At 45.5% G+C, this 21,520-nt stretch overlaps 1 protein-coding gene across 7 annotated transcripts; it reads right to left on the bottom strand.

The window, feature by feature from the left end:
- Nucleotides 1-1,439: 1,439 nt before the first annotated feature.
- Nucleotides 1,440-19,720, bottom strand: IL21R (interleukin 21 receptor). 7 transcript variants are annotated; one of them, XM_069029892.1, is made up of 10 exons: nt 19,613-19,720; nt 19,346-19,436; nt 12,528-12,602; nt 9,301-9,406; nt 8,468-8,664; nt 6,684-6,835; nt 6,101-6,278; nt 4,703-4,799; nt 3,815-3,896; nt 1,440-3,296 (listed from the first exon to the last, which is right to left on the bottom strand). In XM_069029892.1, the coding sequence occupies exons 3-10, from the start codon at nt 12,580-12,582 to the stop codon at nt 2,382-2,384; spliced, it is 1,782 nt and encodes a 593-aa protein (XP_068885993.1). In that variant the 5' UTR covers nt 12,583-12,602; nt 19,346-19,436; nt 19,613-19,720; the 3' UTR covers nt 1,440-2,381. The 7 variants fall into 7 exon arrangements, with proteins under 7 accessions (XP_068885993.1, XP_068885995.1, XP_068885996.1 ...); XM_069029894.1 differs by lacking the exon at nt 19,346-19,436; XM_069029895.1 differs by lacking the exons at nt 19,346-19,436; nt 19,613-19,720 and adding an exon at nt 17,796-17,858.
- Nucleotides 19,721-21,520: the final 1,800 nt, after the last annotated feature.

Raw genomic sequence — 21,520 nt, 5'->3', positions numbered from 1 at the left:
AGAGAGAAGCAGTCAAAGAACAGGCTGAATAACAGTCTGTCAGTATCAGCTTCTGGGGCCAAGAGACAGGGAGACAAGGGCCATGCAGAAATGGAGATGAACATTTTCAAATTGGTACGTCAGAACGGATTGTGGTGCTTCTCCCAGTACCTGCTTTTTGACCCTATCATTCCTGGGGGAAAAAAAATTTCCAAATTAGAATGCTAGATCAGGGACATTTGCAGTTTGCTCATAAGAGGCACTGAAAACCTCTACCTCAAACCCCTCCACAAACACAGTGACAACTCACTGACCAAAAGCTTAATTGTTACAGCTTGCTTCAAAGGGAACAACTTCCCTTACTTTAATACCCTTGTGCCACACACTTGTTCGTGAAGTCTGCCTCCTAGGGTAAACAGAGATAACTTCCAGCTGAACATAACAGCAAACCACCACTTCTATCAGATGTACAGCCAGAGTGTGTTCCAATAACAGAAACAGCTCCTTCAGCAGTTCTGGGGCCATCAATACAAACGGAAACAAAGAGCACACAGAACTGAGATATAAAGGGCTCCAGAAAAACAAGCGAGTTTCTCCCTTAAGCAGCGTGGGCTCAGTTAGCACAGTGTAGTTTCTGAAGTCAAAATAGCTGTGAGATGAAGCTGCAGAAGATTGTGTTGAGGCCATCAGAAATGCTTCTGCCCAGTACACATTTGCATCAACATGATCATCATGCAAGCAGCCCTTGTAGGAGTGTGGGGCAGTCAGCTCATCAGGGCAGTGGGGTTGGCAGCAGAGGATCGCCCCTTGTGGAGGGCCTGTGAGGGACCAGTAGAGCAGCAGGGAAGATGAATCAGCACATGAAGACAACACCTCCCATGGCTTATCACAGCAGATGACAAGAAAAATGGAAAATAAGGAGGGAAGACCAAAGAAGCTAATATATCTTAGAGCAGTACCCAGGAAGCTGCTAGGCAAGTGATGTATTGAGGGAATAATAACAACATGGGCAAAACTAAGTCATGTAGGTCCAAAATCAACATAGCAGATACCATGGTGTATCTGAACAATCAAATCAGAGGATGTGGATGCAATGCAGTACTGTCTCAGCACTCACCTATGAAAGAAATAGCTTCTCTTTACTACTGTGCTCTCTTCTGTTTAGGGAGCTGTGGGGTTGCCTATAGTCTCAGGTAAGAGAAGGAGGTGAGGGAAGAGAGTTTATTGGTATCACAGCAACAACAGATTATTACTACACTGGAAACATGCATTGTTCACCACAAAGGTTCTCTCAAGATACGACCTTCTGGACCAAGTAGCCTATGGGTTAGTAGCACCATGCCTATGCAAGATGAAGGTCTTCACATTCAATTTCAGTATTACAGTGACTTTTTAAGACAATTATCCTGAACAAATCAGAGATACAGAGATGTCAGAGAAAAACAGATTCACGGTTACAGTGCAGTTTCATATCTGGTTTTATTAGCTAGCAGAAATTGCTCAAAATTCGTGTTACTGACCTGTTAACTGCAGCAGAGCAAGTCCAAGGCAGAAGTAGTAGGCATATCTAGGTAGGACAACGTTTCAGTAATTTTGGCATAACTCTAAAAGCAGCTCAATTTAATATGCTTGAAAAGTGCAGGGAGAGAATCTGACTCAATAGAAAAGCCTAATAGCGAGAGTTTGTTTAGAATTTTTTATGTTTTGAAGACGTTTCATTTGCAGACTCCACCTGGAAAGGCAAAGTCCTTCTGAAACCTGAGTTGTGCTTGGTCTCTAGCACACACATTTCTGTGGTGATTACATAAAAATTGGTTTTGATCCCCATGGACAGGTCTGGAATCCTCTGTAATTAACAAACTACTACAGCTGCATTTAAAGAGCCTAAGACAGTAGAAGGAAAAGTAACATCACATGTTGCTTGGAAAGGGTAGGGGAACTTTAATGTAGCAAACATGCTTGCCATGGGTTATGTTTCTAAGGTTCCGTGCACAGCCAAACTCTCAAGTCAGGTGAGAATACCAGGGAAAATAACCTAAAGTTCTGTACTCTTTATAAGGTAAAAAATTTTGCAAAAAATTTTGCACATCTACATAAGCCAAAGAATAACTTTCAAGGTACAGTTGGGTTTTTTTCTGACATTATAAAGGAGGGTTGATCTATGATTCTAAAAAACCCCAAACCCCAGCAAAACCCAGGAACAATCAATCACAACAAATTTGAGACATTAATAGGATAAGTGGCAGTAGAAATAGGCATATTTCTGTGGACTTAACAGGTTTCAGTTTGTGCAATAGAGATTACACGAAGTAAACTTTGTTTCTCTTCTGAATTTTGCTAACACTTTGCTCCTGGCACACTATGGAAAAGGCCCCATACTCCTCCAGGCAACATCAAAGGCCTTAGTTTGTCTCTGTCCCACTGACAGGGCTGTCAGAGCGACAGGAGACCCACTGCTTGACGTAGCTCCGTGGAAAGTCTTGTCCCTCCTGCTCAAGAGGGATGGGACCACAAATGGTCTGACTGTTTTGCCCAAATTCACAGTCAACTGGACTTCCACAGTCTGAGTCCACAAAGCCACTGTCAATAGTGTCCAAATCTACACAGATCAAAGGATAACTATCACCAGGCCTTGTATTGAGAGGGAAGAAGTCATAGGAGCCTTCACTGTAAGAAACACTTTCACCATCAGGAGAAGGTAGAGAACCTGAATTTTCCAAATCCCACTGATGAGGCTGCAAGCAAAGGGCTTCTAGGATGCTCCCCATCCCTCCTTCCACTCCCCTTTCTCCTTGTTGGTTGACTGGGACACTTGTGCTCCTCAGGTGGTCTGTGGACACAGAGCCTGAAGCAAGTATTTTGTCCTGTGTGCTCAGATCGGCCAAATGCAAGTCACTGGATATCCTTCTGTCTTCCTCATCAATGTTAACCTTGGGGTAAGCAGGTTCTCCAGCACTATCATCTTCCTTGTTGGTATGCTCATGTTCCCTGTACACATGGTTACAGCTGCACTGGCAGTTACAAGATGTAAATTCATCAGCCACAGTCACTGTATCAATTGACAAGTGCCCATATGACTGGTCCTCAGTCCCACCACTACTGTTTACACTACACCACAGGGACTGGCTGTCTTGACCTGGGACAGTCAGGCAAGACACAGAGGGCTTGCAAGGCAGATTCTTTCTCAGCTCATGCAGCTCTTCCTGTGGGGTGCTGTTGGAAGGATGCACCATGTAAACTTCTAGGACTTCTGGAAGGACTATTCCCCATTCAAAGAAATCAAAGGTCATTTTCATATGGGATGCACCAACCCACTTCTGCAGAAAAGGACACACAGGGAGAGAGAGGTTAGCATCACTAGGTTTTAGGTTCCACAGAAATAACCAAAGTTCTTAGGCTTTTAGAGGCAAAAATCAAACTCTACAGTCACTGACTCCTCCAATATAACAGTGTAGGAGATACTGTTATTATGAGATACAGGCAACTGCAAGAGAAGTAACTGAAGTAATTGAAAATAATTAGCCCTGAGAGGTTTGCATGGCTTTGCAGTTTTCTCTGACACTCCCGTCAGGATCCCAGGCTTCACAAACCACATGAACTCAGCTCACACATTGAGGCAGCACTTACAGAGAATAAGGAGTAGAGATGTAACATAAAGGTCTTCATGGCACCAAACAGATACTGGAAAGCTATGGTTCTTATATCTGGAGCTGTTTGGCATTCCTTTGAGACAGATTTCCCCTTCTACTGCCCTAATGAGAATCCTTTGCCCAGGATAGCATGGTGGCCTTTTAGTCTGTCATGTACTCCACTCATTTGTGTAGCCCATTTATACCTTAAAATCTCCATTATGAGCCACATAAAGAGGTTTGAAAAAGGGAGCAGGGTCTGGGATGCAAGCCATCTTCTTCCACAAGCTGGAAGAGAAAAGAGAAAGGCTTTGGGGTTAAGCACACATTACAGATGCAAAGCAAGGCATCTCCAGATCCGTTTCAAGGAACTGGAATCACCTGCCCAGCCTTGTGAGTTAGCAAGTGGCTGAGGTTCCAAGGCTGTCTTGTGCTGCCAGAGCCATCTAATGGCCTTTCTTGTGAACCTCACTGAAGGTGAGGCCTCAGCACTTGCACACAAATATTCACACTAAGGGAAGAGGTTCCAGTTTTTTCCTTCCTGGAAAAACACCAGATGCTAGAAATGCATTTTCCACTGAGGTTTGTGGTCTGCAGGCCAGAACTCTGCCCTGTGCAATTCTGCTGTGGACCTGGGCTGTGCCAGCCCTATTGCTGCACCAGCCCTCCTCCATGTCAGCACCCCATATCTCTTCAAGGGCATGAGAAGCCTCTGAGAGGAACAGAGGCCTCCAGCCAGCATTGAGGGACCTATGTCAGCTTTGGAAAGGGCCAGGCCAGCTCTGGCTACTGCTCTATCTGGCAATTGCAGAGCACAGACAAGACCAGGAGAACAGCTCAGGAGGCTTTCTGGTCCTTGCTTCATCCCCATGTACCACCATCTTGTCCCAACCAGATGAATGGCAGCAGAGTCCCAGAGAAAAGCTGGTCACTCCTGGCAGTACATCAGCTAGGGACCATACTTGGCTGTCCCTTACAGGCCCATAGCTGCCTACTCATAGGTATACAAGACTCAAGGAAGGCTGCATGTGAACACCCCATCTTTATCAAGATGGAATAAAAACATTAACTCCCACTTCCTGAAGCATTCTTACCTCTGCTGTTTGACCAGAAAGGTTGTGATTGAGGCCATGATTGCCACAACAATACCAAACAGCAACAGCCATTCCATGCCTGTTTTCTGTGTCACTGCTGAAGAAAGAGATAAGGTCATGCAGACTCACTTTGTATTTATACCCTGGTCAATAAACAGGAGATGGTGAGGAGAAAAAGTCTTTGGAACAGAAAGAGTTGTCAAGCATTGGAATGGGCTGCCCAAGGAGGTGGTGGAGTCACTATCCTTGTTCAAGAGACTGGACATGGCACTTAGTACTATGATCTAGTTGATAAAGTAATGATTGGTCAAAGGTTGGACCAGATGATCTTGGAGGTCTTTTCCAACCTAAATGATTCTATGAGACACCCTTAATTTCTATCCCAGATTCTCTCACAGGGATATTGAGGCTATCATCTGGGCCCCAGTATTCCAGACAGGTCTGATTGAGGATGCTCAGAGAAGACTGCAGCAATGAAAGGAGCAGTACATCAGCTGCCCTATGACCTGGCTGCACCAGAGACAGACAGACAACATACTTAGGGCAGGACAGCTCCTTGCCACTAAGACCCCTGTTGTTTCTGACTCCTGGTTTAGGGACACCTCCACAAGTGATCTGTGAAGTGAAAGACTGCAGTTGATTAGAGACTAGATGAGTGCTTGTTGTCTGCTCTCCACCTGTGATGAAAAGGGGCACCTTTGAGATCCAGAACTCAGATATCCCTTAGCAAATGGAGCCTGGCCCTGCAGCCACAGCACCATGTAAACCCTGTAATACTTCAGTTTGAGCTGCAGATGAGTGAAAGCAGGGAAGCTCAGCACATACTGCTGGCATTGACCAGTCATTTTTCATCTGTTCTCCTGGAGCAAAGGCTCCTTATTTTCATAGTCTCTGTTCCACCATGACAAGCATCCGTGTACTTCTGAATATAAAGTACTGTGAACTCCCTGCAGAGTGGTGGCTACCAAACAAAAACACCATGCCCAGCATGATCAAACATCAGAGTCCAGACACAGAACTCAGGTTTGAGAGCAGGATCCCCCTCCCCTCAGCTGAAGACAACACTAAGACCCAGTAGAGGAGATCTCCCCCATTTCTGAAGGCTGCAAGCAGGACCCTGGACATTTGACATTCAAAGGGAAGCTAAAGGCTGCACTCCTGCAAGTGGCACCCATATGTACAGCCAACCCCACCAAACACTCTCTTTTGTCACACAGTGAGAATGTCAATACTGACAGCCCAGGCCTCGGGTTCACGTAACCAGTAAGGAAGCTAACCATACCTGTCTTTACTGGACTGTTTAAAATTTGTTCTGATTAATTAGATTTTATTAAATTTCTGAAAGCATTCTCTGACACTGGACTTATTGAAAGGGCAAGGAGATCTGGCAGCATGTACCGGCAGGGCTGGTTTTCAGTGACAGCGGAGAACTCCATTCACTCCAAAAACCACCATAGCCACTGTCTTCCCGGGGTCTAGCTCTCACTTGGAACTCGTACTCAGTGTTCGCCTGTAGTTCCCATGGCAGGAGCACCAATGTCCGCTTATCTTCATGAACAGCTTTAGTCTTCTGAGTCTGTGAATGATTAAACACCAAACACTAGAGTGACTGCTCTTACTTTGCTCTCCCTGCTGCACAGTGAGGACGCCTGCAAAGTAGCCTCTTCTGCTTTCATGTTGTTTCTGCAAGGCCATGCTCTGACTGGCCAGCAGCTGCATGCAATCCTGGGGGAGCCTTCCATGCAGGACAGCATGAGAATCAAATGAATCATCAGCCTTTCTCACAGGATCTAATACTTCTCACACAGCTTCTGTTTCTCAATTACTTTTTGGGTTTGCCTGTTTTCAGTCCTGTCAAGCAGAGAGACATTTTTTCTAAACCATGAAAACCCTTGTTCCACACCAGTGCTACTGTCCTGGTTGTGCTGGCTTCCTCTTTTCTGGTACATCCTACTTGATGGTAAACTGACATCTCACTTACCTCCCAGGTGTCAGTTCTTCTTTTGTAACGCAGCTGATATTCCAGCTCCTCATTCAAAAAGTAGTAGGAAGAGTTCTGGTAGATGGTTTCCCAAGAAATATTGTAACCCTCTGAGAACAAAGCGGTCAGGTTGAATGGAGGCTGTGGTTTGACTGGAAGACAGGATGGTGTTACCTTTCATAAGATTACTACAGTTAAGAGATGGCCCAGCATGGTATTAGCAATGCAGAGTGAGTAGGGAACAAAGCTGCCCTGGCAGTGGTGGGCCTTCCTACACCAGAGAACGTCCACAGCCTTCCTGCCCTCAGCCATGCACAGAACCTCACATGTGAGCCACATAATGAAGTCAGGACCATGTTTCTCTGAATATATCTTCTGCTTGTCTCTGAACCTCCTCATTGCCTAAGGGGCAGGAAAGATAGTACAGTGCTAATAAACTCCTGGGAGATGTAAAATGTAGAGCACCTTGTTCTTCTCATGACATAAAAGAACTCTGTGTAGTCATCATCCCTCGCAAAATTGGGGAAATACCCCTCAATGTAACAGAGTCATGAGGAAAAGCTGAGGCTAGCGGACACTGCATAAACCCACTGCAATCCCGTGTCCCAAGTGTCCAAAAAGCAAGCTTTTGTATCCCTGCAGGGAGTGTTTGTGTTGAAAAGCAGTAATGCAAAACTCCAGCAGTCTGCACGGCCCACCACTGAGCTATGATGCCTTTGGATGAGAACATCTAGGAGATATGCATGACTACCCAATCTCTAGTCTGTCAGTGGGAGCAAGGAGGCTTCCTGAAATGTTATGGCATTTGTCAAAAAGATGGCACTTCTCAAGTAAAGTTTAATTTCAGAAGAAGCCAAATAGAAAAATCCTATGTCTGCGTGGTACCCATCTGCCTGGCTAACCACTCCTTTTCTTCATAGTTTGCTACACAACCCAGAACACAGCAACATTTTACCAAGGCATTTACATGACTGCATTCAGTCTTCATGTCATGCAGGAGAAATGATTAGGAATTGCTCCAGAAAGGGGAACTGCCACATCCAGTACATCTGGGACACCTTGTGCCACCCAAAATAATGTCATGTTGGTTCAGGTGTCCACTGCAAAAGCCTTTTGGGAGATTCCAGCTCCTTGGATATTACAAGGGAGCTGGAGAAAGACTTTTGACAAGGGCATGTAGTGACAGGACAAGGGGAAATGGCTTCACACTGACAGAGGACAGATTAGATGGGATATCAGGGAGAAATTCTTGGTTGTGAGGGTGGCAAGGAACTAGCACAGGTTGCCCAGAGAAACTGTGGCTGCCCCCTCTCTGGGAAGTATCCAAAGCCAGGTTGAATGGGGTTTGGAGCAACCTGGTCTAGTGGAAGGTGTCCCTGCCCATGGTAGGGGGCTGGAGATTAATGATCTTTAAGGTCCCTTTCAACCCAAACCATTCTAAGGATTCTGTGATTTGTGACATTTGTAATGAAACAATTCGTCCTGTCCTTTAGAATCCAGCCAAGAACAAACTCTTGCATAGTCTAGGTATGAGACTGGTCTGAGGCAGATACTTATCACCTACTGCTTCATGGGGAAAAGGAATTTCCCTGTGAAAAGCATGGACCAAGTCAGCTCTAAGCCAGCTTCAAGCATAATAGCAACAATAAGAGCACAGTGCTTTATGTAAATGAGTGTACAGCGAACATAGCCCCACACTGCTTGCTGCAACTCTCACTCCTTTTCCAGACTATCCTAGCACATAGTCAGACAGTATTTATCAAATTCATAATTTTTGTACTTACTGTTGTCTGACAAATAAAAGTCTTTGGAAAGCACATGCTGCCTTTCAGCTATCTCCATAACATCCACCTGGACTTTGGTATCTGCCAGGAGTTCAGTCATGTCCACAGTGCACATGTACTGTGTGTGACTGGTGTTCCTTGACAATTGCAGGAGACTGCAGGCAGCCACAGTGTTTTCTGGATCTTCCTCAGGAACCCTAAAAAAGCCGAAACAAACAAGTCCACATGTATCACATGCTGTAGTTGGATTAATTTGTTGCTGAACCACCAGGCACAGGAAATGATTAAACAAAAAATCAACATGTTCAAATAAAAAATTATCTTTGAACTTCAACAGATTTCTTTTTTCCCTTCTACTTGCTCAGCTTAGCATCTTTGAGAGAAATAGGAAAGTGTTTCTGGAAAGGAAAGGTGCTCCTCAGGGCTACACAGGCCAAGACTGCATCCACTTCCTTGCAGGGGCAGAACAGCAGCCGTAGGGGACTGGACAATCTGCGTGAGCCCTGCCAATGCATGCAGGTAAAAGTTCACTTTTAACAGCAGCAAAGGGCAAGGTATTCCCGTGGCAGCAGAGAAGGCAATGCTAAGGAAACTGGGGTCAGCATAGCAGTCAGCAGCAAGAAGCATAGTTGGCAGAGACAGGAACCAGGGGTCCTTTTCTAGAGAAGAAGTCAGTTCATAACTGGAGTGCAAAATACTGAGTAAAAAACCAGCACGGTAGCAAGAATAGGATTTCTACCTAACAAAGATGACAGAAGGTCAAGGTCACCACTGTGCTATGGCCATGTAGAGGCTCCTGCTAACTGGACTTAGCTCATCCTACCAAGACATACCATGTTGCAGTGAGATTGTATGAACCGAAACCCAACTCATTTCGCAGGATACAGGACAGGGTCTGTACATAGTCCACAAAACAAGTGAGGTTTTCACAACACATAGCTGTAGGTTTGGAAAGAGAAAACACAGTATCAACTTCCATGATAAAGCAAGCAGAACTTTGTATCAATCTATGCACTCCTCAGGGTTCCCACTAAATCTGAAGGGAACAGACCAGTCTCTGACAACCCTCCTCCCTCCCACTGAAAGTCTCCAGTTGTGGGGCAGATGTGTTTCAGCTCTATAGGGTGACAAGTCATTGATGGCAAGATAAGTGTCAAACAAAAACCAGTTAAAAACGCTGTGGCAGCCAAAATCAGGAAATGCCCAAATTGTGACTGAATTTTCAGACTTATCCCTGTCCCCTCTCGTACAATCTCTACAGCAGTCACATATTTCTTCAAGAGTCTTAGCTTATAGAGCACATAGAAGAGGTATGATAACCCAATAAGAAATAGTAGCATATTCAAACATTTTAACGATACCACTTTCTAAATTGAGTACTGTTCTTTGCTAGTCTAGTTTTCATTGTACATCTATATAGCACTTTGCACATTTTTTAAAAAGTGCTATTTTAGTAATTTTTTCTTTGCCATTCTCTTTTCTGTTTTCTAAAGCTTGATATCTGCAGCATCAATACTTTTTATGTCCAGCTCCAGAGGCTTAAAGTATGTTTTCCATGGAATTTGGGAATAAAAAATATTGCAAATTTGTAGTTACTTTAATTTCTATTAAACATTCTGATAAGCACAATTCATTAATTACAGACTTCTCAAGAGACCTTGAGAGGCAATTGTAGAACTTACACTGGTCATTAGAAAAATCAAGTAATTTTTTGAAAGTGGTCACAAAGCAGAATTTATATTCTTGCATTTGTTCTGCAGGAGCTCTGCTCACAGAGCAGTATCCAGAATGTGTTGTATAAAAGTACCATTGTCCTGTGCATAAGACACTTATCTCCCTGGATTTCAAGGCAGGTAAGATAGTAGCCCAGTGAGAAATATCTGCATTGATGAGTCCCCTCCTGACAGCACCCTGGGCTGACAAGAACCACCATCATTACACTAGGAATGGCTGAATGAGGAAAAGCCTGCAGGAGACGCAGCATGCCATGCTGGTTCAAACCATGCCTACTGCAGTGACCATTCATTTCTGACACGTACAGTACCACCCCTTTCCAATGGGAATAAAATTGTCATCATCTAGGAAGACTCAAGATTGTTACATCCATGCTTAAATCAAGCATGGGTTCTCCCCTACCGTAACGGCTGCTCCCAGCCTCCTGGGAACACACTACTTTGCAGCCATCAGGCACCCAAACCCTTTGATGCTAACCATGCTGCAAGCTTATTTCCCTTTGTCGTTCTGCTGCTTTCTTGATTAGAGAAGCTGTACTCCCTTTGTCCTCCTTCCCTGTTGCAAAATGCTTTGTGTCCAGTGTTGTTTGCTGATGCGATAGGCCCAACAATCCCAATGCCCAGTCTTACAGTTGAAGCTGTATGCAGAGAACCACCATGGAATGCAGACAGTGTGTGCAATGACGGACCAGAAATCTGTTCCACCCTCCAGATCAAATGGCTGTCCGCACAAACAAGATGTCTGCATTTACAGTCACAATGCACAACAGGTGTGTCCAGCAGAGGGTGCAGCCTCCTTCCAGCCTGGGGTAAGTTCAAAGGAAAGTCCCACTTTTCCTGGCTGAAGTCACCCATCACCACATTTACTTTCTAGTCCTCACATATCAGAGCACACACTACTCTCCCTACAGGAGCTCTGGGCAGCACTCAGACTTGCATAAAAGATCCTCCTTACTCCAAAGAGTTAGGATGGTGGCAGAAGAAATTTGGGGATGTTTGCAACAGACTGGTCCCAAGGATGTACACATGATTTTTTTAAAACCTTCATTTTAACTTTTTAATTTTACACCAACTTCAGAATTCTGTTCTAAATTTTTCATTAAGTTTTCACTCTTTATTTTGAACCCTCAATACTCTTCTGACGGTCCTGGACCAAGCACTGTTTAGTTCAGAATCCTGAGCAACATACATTTTCTCCTTTAGCCTAACTTTATTCTCCTAGAAAAACAGGGTTAGAAATCTTTTGCATTCCTTTAGAGAGGGCAGCAAGTACTAATAAGCTATTAAGCAGTGGCAATTAGTGTTCTTCTATGCTATTATGTAATTAGTCAAACAGACTACTCCTAGGTAGCTGGGAAGTTGCAAGTGCATGTTTGGGCAAGAACCTGTTAACAAAATTAAGAGGACAGCTTTTTACTGGGAAAGGACTAATTAGGTGTCCTAATAACAGTTAGTTAGATCTAGGACAAAATGTCTGTCCTTGGCAGCTTCAGAAACAAAACTCAAATACTTCTACCAGTAAGATCTAGATTGATCCAAACTGAAATTAGTACATGGTAATTCCATGGCTTGCATCACACAAAATTCAGACCAGACATCACAGTGGTCCCTTATGACAGGAAGATATAATTCTTAATGCATTTTTTCTCCTAATTTAGGTCTGGAGCAGGTCCCATGCTCTGCCTACAAGCAGCACGTAAGAAACTAAAAACTTGCATAGTTCCCTGCAGACATGGTTGTCACTGCCTTTTTCTGTCCAGCTGATCTGTTCAGAAAGTCAGCTCTGAGTCAGCTGGAGTTTGCAGTGTGGGTAGGAAACAGCAAAAAAAAAGGGGGGGGGGGGGGGGGGGGGAGGAAGGGGGGGAAGGATGTGACTGTATGCACAGTCCAGTCCTAAGCAAAGGGCTTCAGATTAGGAGAGGTTCACTCCACTGGCCTTGGCTGACCAGCCAACAGCAACCCTGGGGATATCCTGGTCTTGGCCACCAGAACATTTTCTACAGCAAAGGGGATTTTTGATGGGGGAAATCCTATTCTAATGTCACTAGGAGACATATCAATGCAGGGCAGGCACTACCTCTGCAGGCTCTCTGCTGGTGCTGCTTCCCAGAGCAGTATACAGCCTGGCTGAACTCTGCCCAGCTGTGCACCTTCCTGTGCCTGTCCACCACTCATTACCCCATGGAACTCTCTCCCCTGGGACCTTATCTTGTGGTTGCTGTCCCGTGGCAACCTTGTGCCATGCACATCTGATCAGAACCGACATATGTGGTCACTAAGATAAATCCTGTGGGTGTACAACCTCAAAGAAATATCTGAGGACTTACTGTACTGGAATAAAAGGCAGAAGAAAATATTGTGGAGCCACTGTTTGTTCCTCATGGTGGTTCTCACTGGATGTCCTGGGGAAGAAAAAAAAACAAAACAAAACAACAACCACAAACAAGATTCCCACAACCAATTTAAAGCTCTGCTCAGACATCTACTTGATTAAGGTTGAGGTGGAATTAATCTTGCTTTCATTTAAATGTCTAAAAGTAAAGTGCCTTATTTAGACAGTTAATTTCAGCTCTCCTGTGTGTATCTACTCCATGGGCTAAGGGGGGGATGACCAACAGTCTGCCAACTTGCCATAAGCCAGGTCAGTGAAATCTTCGCTCCTTGCCAGCACGTGCACAGAGAAAGGAGCAAAGGGACTGCGGCTCGGCTATCCAGGCAACAAGAAAGACTCCCGGGTTAGGTGCTAACCCATTTTTACTTCATTAGTATCTTGCAACTAGGAACGGCTTGCCACTAGAAGTGACATTACTGCAGATTAAACAGCTGTGCAGTGATTTAGCCAAATGGAGTCTGAATATCATTGTAGGTCTCTGTGAGCAAAGCTAGTGAGAACTCATTGATTTGGCCTACCCATAGTTAAATAAGCATGAAATATCTAATTAAGGGACTCCAGGAAGACAGACTAGAAGAAAAAAAGAAAAAAACCCAGCCTCCCATGTAGCATCCAAGAGAACAATGTACAGCACTGACTGCAGGGAGAGGCTGCCCTGATGGTTTAGTGAAGAGAACCTATAAGAAAGGCTTCAGAGAAGATGACAGCAGGATGTTTAAAACAGAGGAAATGGCATCACATACAAATGACTGTTCAACCCACGGCCCCTGCTCCAAGACAAACCCCTCAAGTCATATAATACATTAAGGCTGTGTTTTCACAGCATTTAAATACTTATAGAAACACATGTATGTGCACACAAAGACTTAAAATTAGCTTCCTGCAGAGTATTGGCTGTTGATATCTGGTACAGACTTCAACACTGTTTCTCAAGCTATTCTTAAATAGGACAAGACTTTGAAGAAGCAACCTGTATTATCTTGGGGACATAGTTTCATTGAAGGCAAGTTTCAAGGATGCACAGACATCAGGAAGGGCCCACATGCCATGCCACGCCACATAGTCTGATCTACACTTTTAATTTAAAAAACCATCACTCCTCGTCCTGTTACAACAGACTGGTAAAAAGTCCGTCCTTATCTTTCTTACTGGCTCCCTTTAAATACTGAAAGGTTGCAGTTAGGTGTCCTCAAAGCCTGTTCTTCTTCAGGCTTAACAAGCCCAACTCTCTCAGCCTGTCATACATAGCAGAGGTGCTCCAGCCCTTGAAGCATCTCTGTGGCCTCCTCTGGATTCACTACAGCAGCTGCACGTGCTTGTCACATTGCAGGGTCCCAGACCTGAAGGCAGAACTCCAGGTGGGCTCTCAAGAGAGCAGAGTAGAGGGGGAGAATTCCCCCTGCTGCCCACACTACTGGGGAAGAACCCCAGGACACAGGCGTTTCTGGGCTACCAGCACACATGGCCAGCTTATGGCCAGCTTTTTATCCACCACTGCCCCCAGGTCCTTGTCAGCAGGGCTGGTCTCAATTTGTTTGTCCCTCAGCCTGTATTGATTTGGGGGTTGCAGGTATTCAGGTCCTGGGGTGCCTGTGCTGCACCCACCCCAAAGCAACAAATACCCAGGCAATCACTCAGCAGAGAGAAGCCCATGAGGCCTCTAAGACTTGGGGAACATTTGTGGTGTTTAAAAATTTTCCAGGTTTACTCAAATAGTGAAAGCAAAATAAATTTAGCAGCCACCAGAAAGCCCCTGCAGCCTCATGTGAGCTCACAGATGTGCTCTCAGGGTGTCAGTGCCCAGGTGAGACCAGCAAGGCTTGCTCTGGAGGTACCACAGACACTCAGTGTCACACCCTGCGGTGGGAGCAACGGTGCAGCTGCTGCCCCTTCTTTCCTGCCAAACAAACCCTGCCCATGAAGCACTGTCCCAGCTCAGCAAGGAGCCCCAGGCACCCTGCCATCCACCCTCACCTGTTGCTGGTGGCAGGGCAAACTCTCTACCTCCATACTCCAGCCCTTCTTTCTGCATCACACACTGCCTTAACACCTTTCTTGACCCCTCTGGTCCCAGCTCTCCAAGTTTTCTCTGTGTAGTAACTCTTGTCATTACCAGTACTTCTGGTGGTGCAGTCCCTGGTCACTCAGATACAGGCCACTGTCTAACCCCACCTTGTGATCTCACCCATCTTCCACTGCTCTTCTTCAAATCCTCATTCCTTTGAGGAAAGCCTGCTCTTATCCTGCCTTCTGAAACCTGCTCACTCGACTTCCTGCTACGACTGGCTGCACCATGAGCCCATCTCAGCATCACTTTGTATTGTGACTGTCACAGTCCACACTCTTGGACACCATGGAAAGCAAAGAAAGGCAACTTGCTGCCTCTTCTTCAGGAAGGAAGGAAAGAAGGAAGGGAGGGATGGAGGGAGAGAGGAAGGAAGGACAGAAGGGCTGGGCCCCCAGAGAGGTCTGCAGACCCACCACTTATTTCAGAATCCAATTGGCAGGGCCTCTGATGCTTCATATCCATGATATTGCAGTAGCTCCCTGCTTCTATGCTCATTCTTGCCTAAATGAACAGATCAATGCAAGGAAAGTCTTTGCTGCTTTTACTTATTGGACTATGGTTTCTTTCAAGGGCCTCCTCTACTTTCCTTCCTCTGCTCAGAGAATGGTACCATCAACCCAAAGGGATGGGTGGGACTGAAGAGGAAAAAGTCAAAGCAAGAAGCCCAAGTAGCTCATTGGGAAGATGTCTTACAGAGTTACCAGAGGCTGCCATTACACTATGGGGAGAGGTTAGCATACAGCCTTGTAATCCAAAAGGAAGATTCCTGAAGAAGAGCACAGTAGCAAAAATAAGAAAACCAGTAGGATCTGCTAAAATAGGTGAAACAAAGAGACAATACTTCCTCAGCTGGGATGCCACTGTCCCATCTCTTACCCTTGCCAGTGCCCACAGATTAGTCCAACATTTATCTCCGTCTCTTTCCCTACCTCAGTGTGGTAGGAAAGGGCTGAGACCTCTAAGAGCACCATAGACACTTTCAGTGCTGCTGAAACTGACCTCCTGGCTGTGCTCTAGATTGTTATGACAAGACACGGACAGACAAGACATGTGCAGGAGAGCTGGGAAAGTTGCAGCTCTGCAGCAGCATCTTTGTGGTCTTTGATGCCAAAGACCTCATGACTTCAATGGAGATGTATAGCAGCCCTAATTCTGAAGCATGCTCCAGTTAGGCCCCCTGCAAGCTTCAATCCCAGTCTATGATTGAGACCCCCACCTTTCCTACATCCCTCCATTTATTACACACTATTTGCTTCCATCTGTCAGCATGTGATTGTTCACCTGGAGGAAAAATTGGCAGTGGGCAATGAGCAGAGGCAGGAACTTATTCCCAGTCTGGCATTAGAAAAGTCCTTTCTACCACCTCATTTCATTTTCTCTGTCTGTGAAATGGGGACTCTGAATCAGCTTCATGCATGCTTGCAACACAGACACTTAATTCTTATAAAATGTCAAGCATTGTACAGCTGCCAAGTACCACTACTGCAAACTCTGTACTATCCTTATGAGACCACAGCAATAAAGCTGATTAGCCATTCATAACATGCACATGTAAATGATGGTACCAATCTTTAATACACCAGAGAATAGGAAATAGGACCAATACAGACACACACATTTATGAAGACTATTTTTGTTAAGGATCTAGAAATATGATGCTATAAGCTGCCAAACATGGATTCAGTTTAAGCTCACAATTTTAAGTGTTTCCAGGAAATGTATGTACTTAAAAGACTTCCACAAAAAAAAACCAAAAACAAAACCAAACCCAAAACAACAAAAAAACACCAACCAAAAAAAAAACAAACAAAAAACAACCCAAACCCAACAAAACAAAAACCCTAAACAAAACTAATTAAAAACTCATTTTAAGTAAAAAAAGAAAGGAGGGGAAAAAAAATTACAAGCATGAGAAAATGGATTTTGTTACACCCAAGCAAAAAAAGAAAGGAAGACACAAGACACAGTCCACCAGTTATATGCCCAGACAAGCTTTCTTCTTGAAAAAAAATCATTATTGATGCACACTGCCATCTAATCACAAAGCTGGAGCAACAGGGAGACAAAGGGGTGCTCTGACTGTCCAGAGGCCAACAGCAATGACATCTGGGGCACAAGGGCCACATCAGCTATAAGAAAGATTTACAGTGAAGTTGCAATATCAAGCAGGAACAAACTGGCACAGGGAAAATTGGTGGAAACATGGACATTACCTGCCCTGTTCTGTGCCTTTCAGCCCTCCAACACTTCCATTACCGGCCTGGCTAAATCATTACTGCAACTGCAGACCCCACCTGGGGAGCTGGGGAGCAGGTGGGTCTCCTCAGCACTGAGTAAGAACAAAGCCTACTTGTGCACAACCAAGGGCCGTGGTGTATTGGAATACACAGCGATAAATGGAGATTGACGTCACCACTGTATCAGTATTACTGTGCCGACAGAAGGATGTGGTGAGAGGAGGTGATGAATTCAGGCCCAAACACCCACACAACATTTATTACTGTACTGCTCTGCTCTCTTACATGAGAAAAGGGTGGGAGAGCTGATAAAAACTCACAAGCCTCATATCTAAAAGGTTAGAGTGGGGCTGGTGGACTTAGACTTGTGCAGTGAGTAGGCATCAGTGTCAAGGTATTAATGGACTAAGCCAAACTGCATGGTACAGCATGTGCCCATTGGAGACAGTCAAGCACCACTGCATTCAGCTTCCATCCATCCCCCAAACAGTCCCAGCATCAGGACAACAGCACCAATCCTCAGACCACAGGCAGGTAGGTTGTCTGGCTCCTACACAGGTGAGGGGCTCACACCTGTCATATCTCATGCCTGTAACTTATGTCTGGGCCAGGTCTCTTTAGATTTCAAGGTTGACACTGAGGGAGGGTTCGTCAACTCACCTAATCCTACCTTTAAAGGGGCTGCAAGGAGCCCATGCACACTCGCTGTATCCTTGGACAAGAGGGAAACAAGCAGCACTGTGGAGGGATTTGGCACACACAGCACAGTGTGGAGGTCGGAGGGTAAAGAACAAGGAGCTGTAATAACTCAAGAAGACTGCAGCAGTGAAGCTGGCACAAAGCAGCACGGCACAGGATGAGGAAGCTCCATGTTCAGCCCTCCATGCCTCTGACTCACCATGTGAAAAAGAGATGTTTTGGAATGTTCAGGCCAGCGCAGGTGGCTCCTGATCATGCTTGCCAGGTAGTTGCTGGTAACTGAGCTGGTTGTACACTGTTAGAACATGCATGGAGACAGTCACAAGACTTAGTCCAGAAGCTACTCCTCACGGTGTTTGGAGTAGCCTCTGTGAAAGACCAGCTCTCCCTTCCACATGCGTTGTGGATCACTTACAGGCAGAATGTCAGGCCCAAACTTTTAGACAAGACTTGTCTCAGCTTATGGTGCCTGTGGGTTGTAGAGATTGTCACCACTCTTGGGTGCAATGTGGGACAGTACAGGGTCAATGAGGCTGAGCAGCTAAGTTAGACATTTCCCAGGCTCTTAGTAATATTTTTCTGTTGTGAGGATAGCACACCAGGACAGTGGTGTAGCTTTTGCCCCCTGATTACACAGGACTCTCCAAGGTGTGCCAATACTGTTATTTGTGCAGACGAAAGAGCGAAAATGCAGCATATGCAATCAGTCCAAAGAGCAACAGTCTGGCAGGCACAAGCCACACTACTTTTAAACCATGCAATAATATGCATTTGATATTACAGAGATAATTTTTAAAACAAGAACACTGGTAGCACCGTAAGACCAATGGCTTTATAAATTTAAACATATTCCACAAAAAGGCCTGTTTTCCTCAAATGTAACTCATAAAAAGTGTAATTTCAGCCTAGCCTGCAGCAGCAATATTCACCAAGAAGCAGGCATGAAGGGCACACAAGGGAAAGTCTGGTAGATTCTCCTATTCATGACCCAAAACCATTTTGCTATCACTGGAAGAAGCGCAACATCTGTATGTGTTTATCAGCATGAATACACATTGAAAAAACAACAATCAGAGCTGACATTTCCTTTCTCTAGGAGATAAAACTAGTCACACTTGGAGTTATCAGGTTCATGATTTGGAGAAAAGCAGGAAAAACTCCACAGAAACAGTACTACCTCTGTACTTTCTTCCTGTCATAACAGAATTAAACCAGTATCCCCAGCAGCATCAAAGATACAGACCTGGCATAACTTTAGAGTCAAAGGCACCATTACTGGCTGGTGACATTTAGGAGGAAGATAATCAAACATTACGATAAGGAAAAAATGGCAGGAGAACAGCTGAGACATTAGTAACAGTGATCTGCTGGAAGGGAAACCAATAGAAGAAACCACCTCAAAGCTCAGGAAACAGGTTAAAATATGAATGAGCCAGGCAGAAAGCGGAGGTGTTAGTCAGCAAAGCAGCAGGTTGAAAAACACCGAAGCTCCACAGGTGGTGGCTGTGAGCTGACACAGGATGCTGCAGGGGAGGGAGGAGTGCACTGTTTTCAGTCTGGGGAATGCTAGTGTCACCTGCAGAGACCCCAATATCTTGCCTCCATTCTGCCTTTGCCAGTTATCTGTAGCCACCAACACTGAGCTCAGCCTCTTGTTTTCCCCAATATCCATCAAGTCTGAACTCATACTGCGTGAATGCCGTAGTAAGAGGACATCACTTTGGCTCCTACCAGAGGAAAAGGGCTTACCTTCACAGAGCTGTGACTATGTATGTCTTGCTCGCATGGAGGAGATTGCACAGAGGCTCGTACCTTCTCTTAGGAAATCACCAGACACATGCTGGTAAAGAGAAACAGGAATGACTGTGCTAGTGAACTCACCCTGACCATCTGGAACAGAAACCTACAGCTCTGCTCAGGCTCAAACCCAACATCCTCAGCTGCACCATGCAAAGCATGCCCAGAGCATCTCTGCACAAGGTCAGAAAGACTGTTACACATTCCCACAGTGCTCACCTGAGTTGGCAGAGCAGGCAGAACTCCCTACTCCTTTAATGCAGGTTGGCCCTTAGAGGCAACATCTATCACCTTGTCCCCAGATCTCTGCAAGTGGGGATGTACCAAGACCAGAACTCTGCTGCTGGCACACAGCTATTTATGGCAAGAGCCTCATCTGCATCTCATGGAGCTTTGTTTTACCACAGCTGTCAAAAATCAGCATGTCCCACCTATCCTGCCTGGCTGCAGCTCTTCCACACCCGAGGCTGGGTGCAGCAATGGAGTGTGCTTTCCAGCACCTGTCTGTCATAGGGTGAAAAACACACCAGCTGTCTGCAACCTCTGGCTGTGGCAGCATGTGCCAAGCAAAGCAAAGCAAAGGGCTCACACAGCAAGCTGCAGGAGGGTGGTCAGCTGCATCTGTAAACCACAGAACATATAGTCCTAACACATTTAGTGACTTCTCCTGTCACTGGCAGCAATGTACTGTGTCTTCAGGAGAAAAGGCAGGAAGGGAGTGGCTTCTCAGAAAAGCCACCCTTGTAGCCCCCCCTCCACTATAAAATCTTGGTATGCAAACCCAATATAGAAGCACAGCTGGAGGTTTTTAAGTTGTAAGAACAGCAAAGGCAGTTTGACCAAAATTGGGAAGAATTCCTAGTACTTCTGAACAAGAGTGTCTGTTGCAGGGGCCCAGCAAAGCTCAGAATGAGTCCATGAAATAGGTGGCACATGCCAAACTGTGTATCCTAGTTCCTGCTGTAGTGGAGGAAATATGGCATTTCATGGCTTTGTTGCCCCCTCCCCTCCCATGGTGTGGAGGAGTACGCTATGAGTTTCTGAAGCACCTCAGCCAGGCAGTAGAGGGGGAAGACCACCCAGCAGTGAACTGCCCTGCACAACCTTCAAGCCCAGAGCCTGCCAGACATGCACACTGGTCAGCACTTGCAGCACAGTACAAGCCAGTTCCTCCAGACTCAGCTGGCTACTTACCACAGGCACTGGCTCCATGGCCTGCCATGGCCAATGCACACCTGGTTCTCATAGAAACTCTCTAGGGCATCAAGACAAGAACTGGGGACTGGTTACAAATCTGACCCAGATGTGGAAATTCTACCCCCAGAACGCAGTCCAGTGCTTTTTCACCTCATTATAATTCTTGTTGCTGTGTGGGTGGCTCATGGCAAGTGAAACCAGCAGTAGCTGAGCTGGGGAGAAGCAGTCAACCTCAAACTCTTCAGCTTATAGCAAATTTCCCCATTTCTAAGAGCTGGGGAAACAGTACCAAGTAGGAAAATCCCAGTGCTACGTGTTAGTCACCAGTTTGGTAGCATTCAATCAGAGGACAAACACCATACTGTTATGAATGCCCTGCTCTTTACAATTGCCTAGAGACAGGATGAAGGAAATGGCTGAACCATCACTAAACTGGGACAGGAGCTCCTTAGGACACCTGCCACACTCCATGGACTGGGGCAGGTTTAGCACAGTAATCCCTCTAACAAAGGCTGTGGCTTACAGGTTGTACTGTAACAACTCTTGCCACGACAATTGCTTCTCTGCATTCAGAATATAGAATCTTAGGTCTCATGCACAGATGGTCAGTTTTATAGAGAGCATTCTGGCTAAGAGCAAAAAAATAAGAAAACAGCTGCTCCTCCCCTCATGCAGCTAAATGTGCCACAGTAGCCAGTTTCCCATTCTGTTCAATTAAGGCTGCTGCTAGTTTTTCTTTTTCATCTTGGAGTCTTACTGAAGGGGCAGTATGGACATTTCAATGTTATAGAAAGCCACAGAAGGGGCAGGTTGGAAGCAGGACAGCAAAACGGAAAAACAGAGCAAAGCACCTTTGGCCAGAGTTCAGCAGAGATGTAAAGTTCCTCTCAACAAGCTTGTCACAAGCAGTGAAAACACTCAGGATTTAGC

The sequence above is a fragment of the Aphelocoma coerulescens genome, chromosome 14 (genome assembly GCF_041296385.1).
Source record: "Aphelocoma coerulescens isolate FSJ_1873_10779 chromosome 14, UR_Acoe_1.0, whole genome shotgun sequence".
Lineage (NCBI taxonomy): Eukaryota > Metazoa > Chordata > Aves > Passeriformes > Corvidae > Aphelocoma > Aphelocoma coerulescens.
This window is presented reverse-complemented; position numbering and strand designations above follow the sequence as displayed.

Excerpts from the sequence above, each read along its gene's own strand:
- IL21R (XM_069029892.1), bottom strand. The coding sequence starts at position 12,582 with ATGAGGAACAAACAGTGGCTCCACAATATTTTCTTCTGCCTTTTATTC. Across the intron at positions 8,665-9,300 it reads TACAATCTCACTGCAACATG|GGTTCCTGAGGAAGATCCAG; the intron begins GTATGTCTTGGT and ends CGGCTTTTTTAG. Across the intron at positions 4,800-6,100 it reads ACTGAAAACCAGCCCTGCCG|CAGTGACACAGAAAACAGGC; the intron begins GTACATGCTGCC and ends CTCTTTCTTCAG.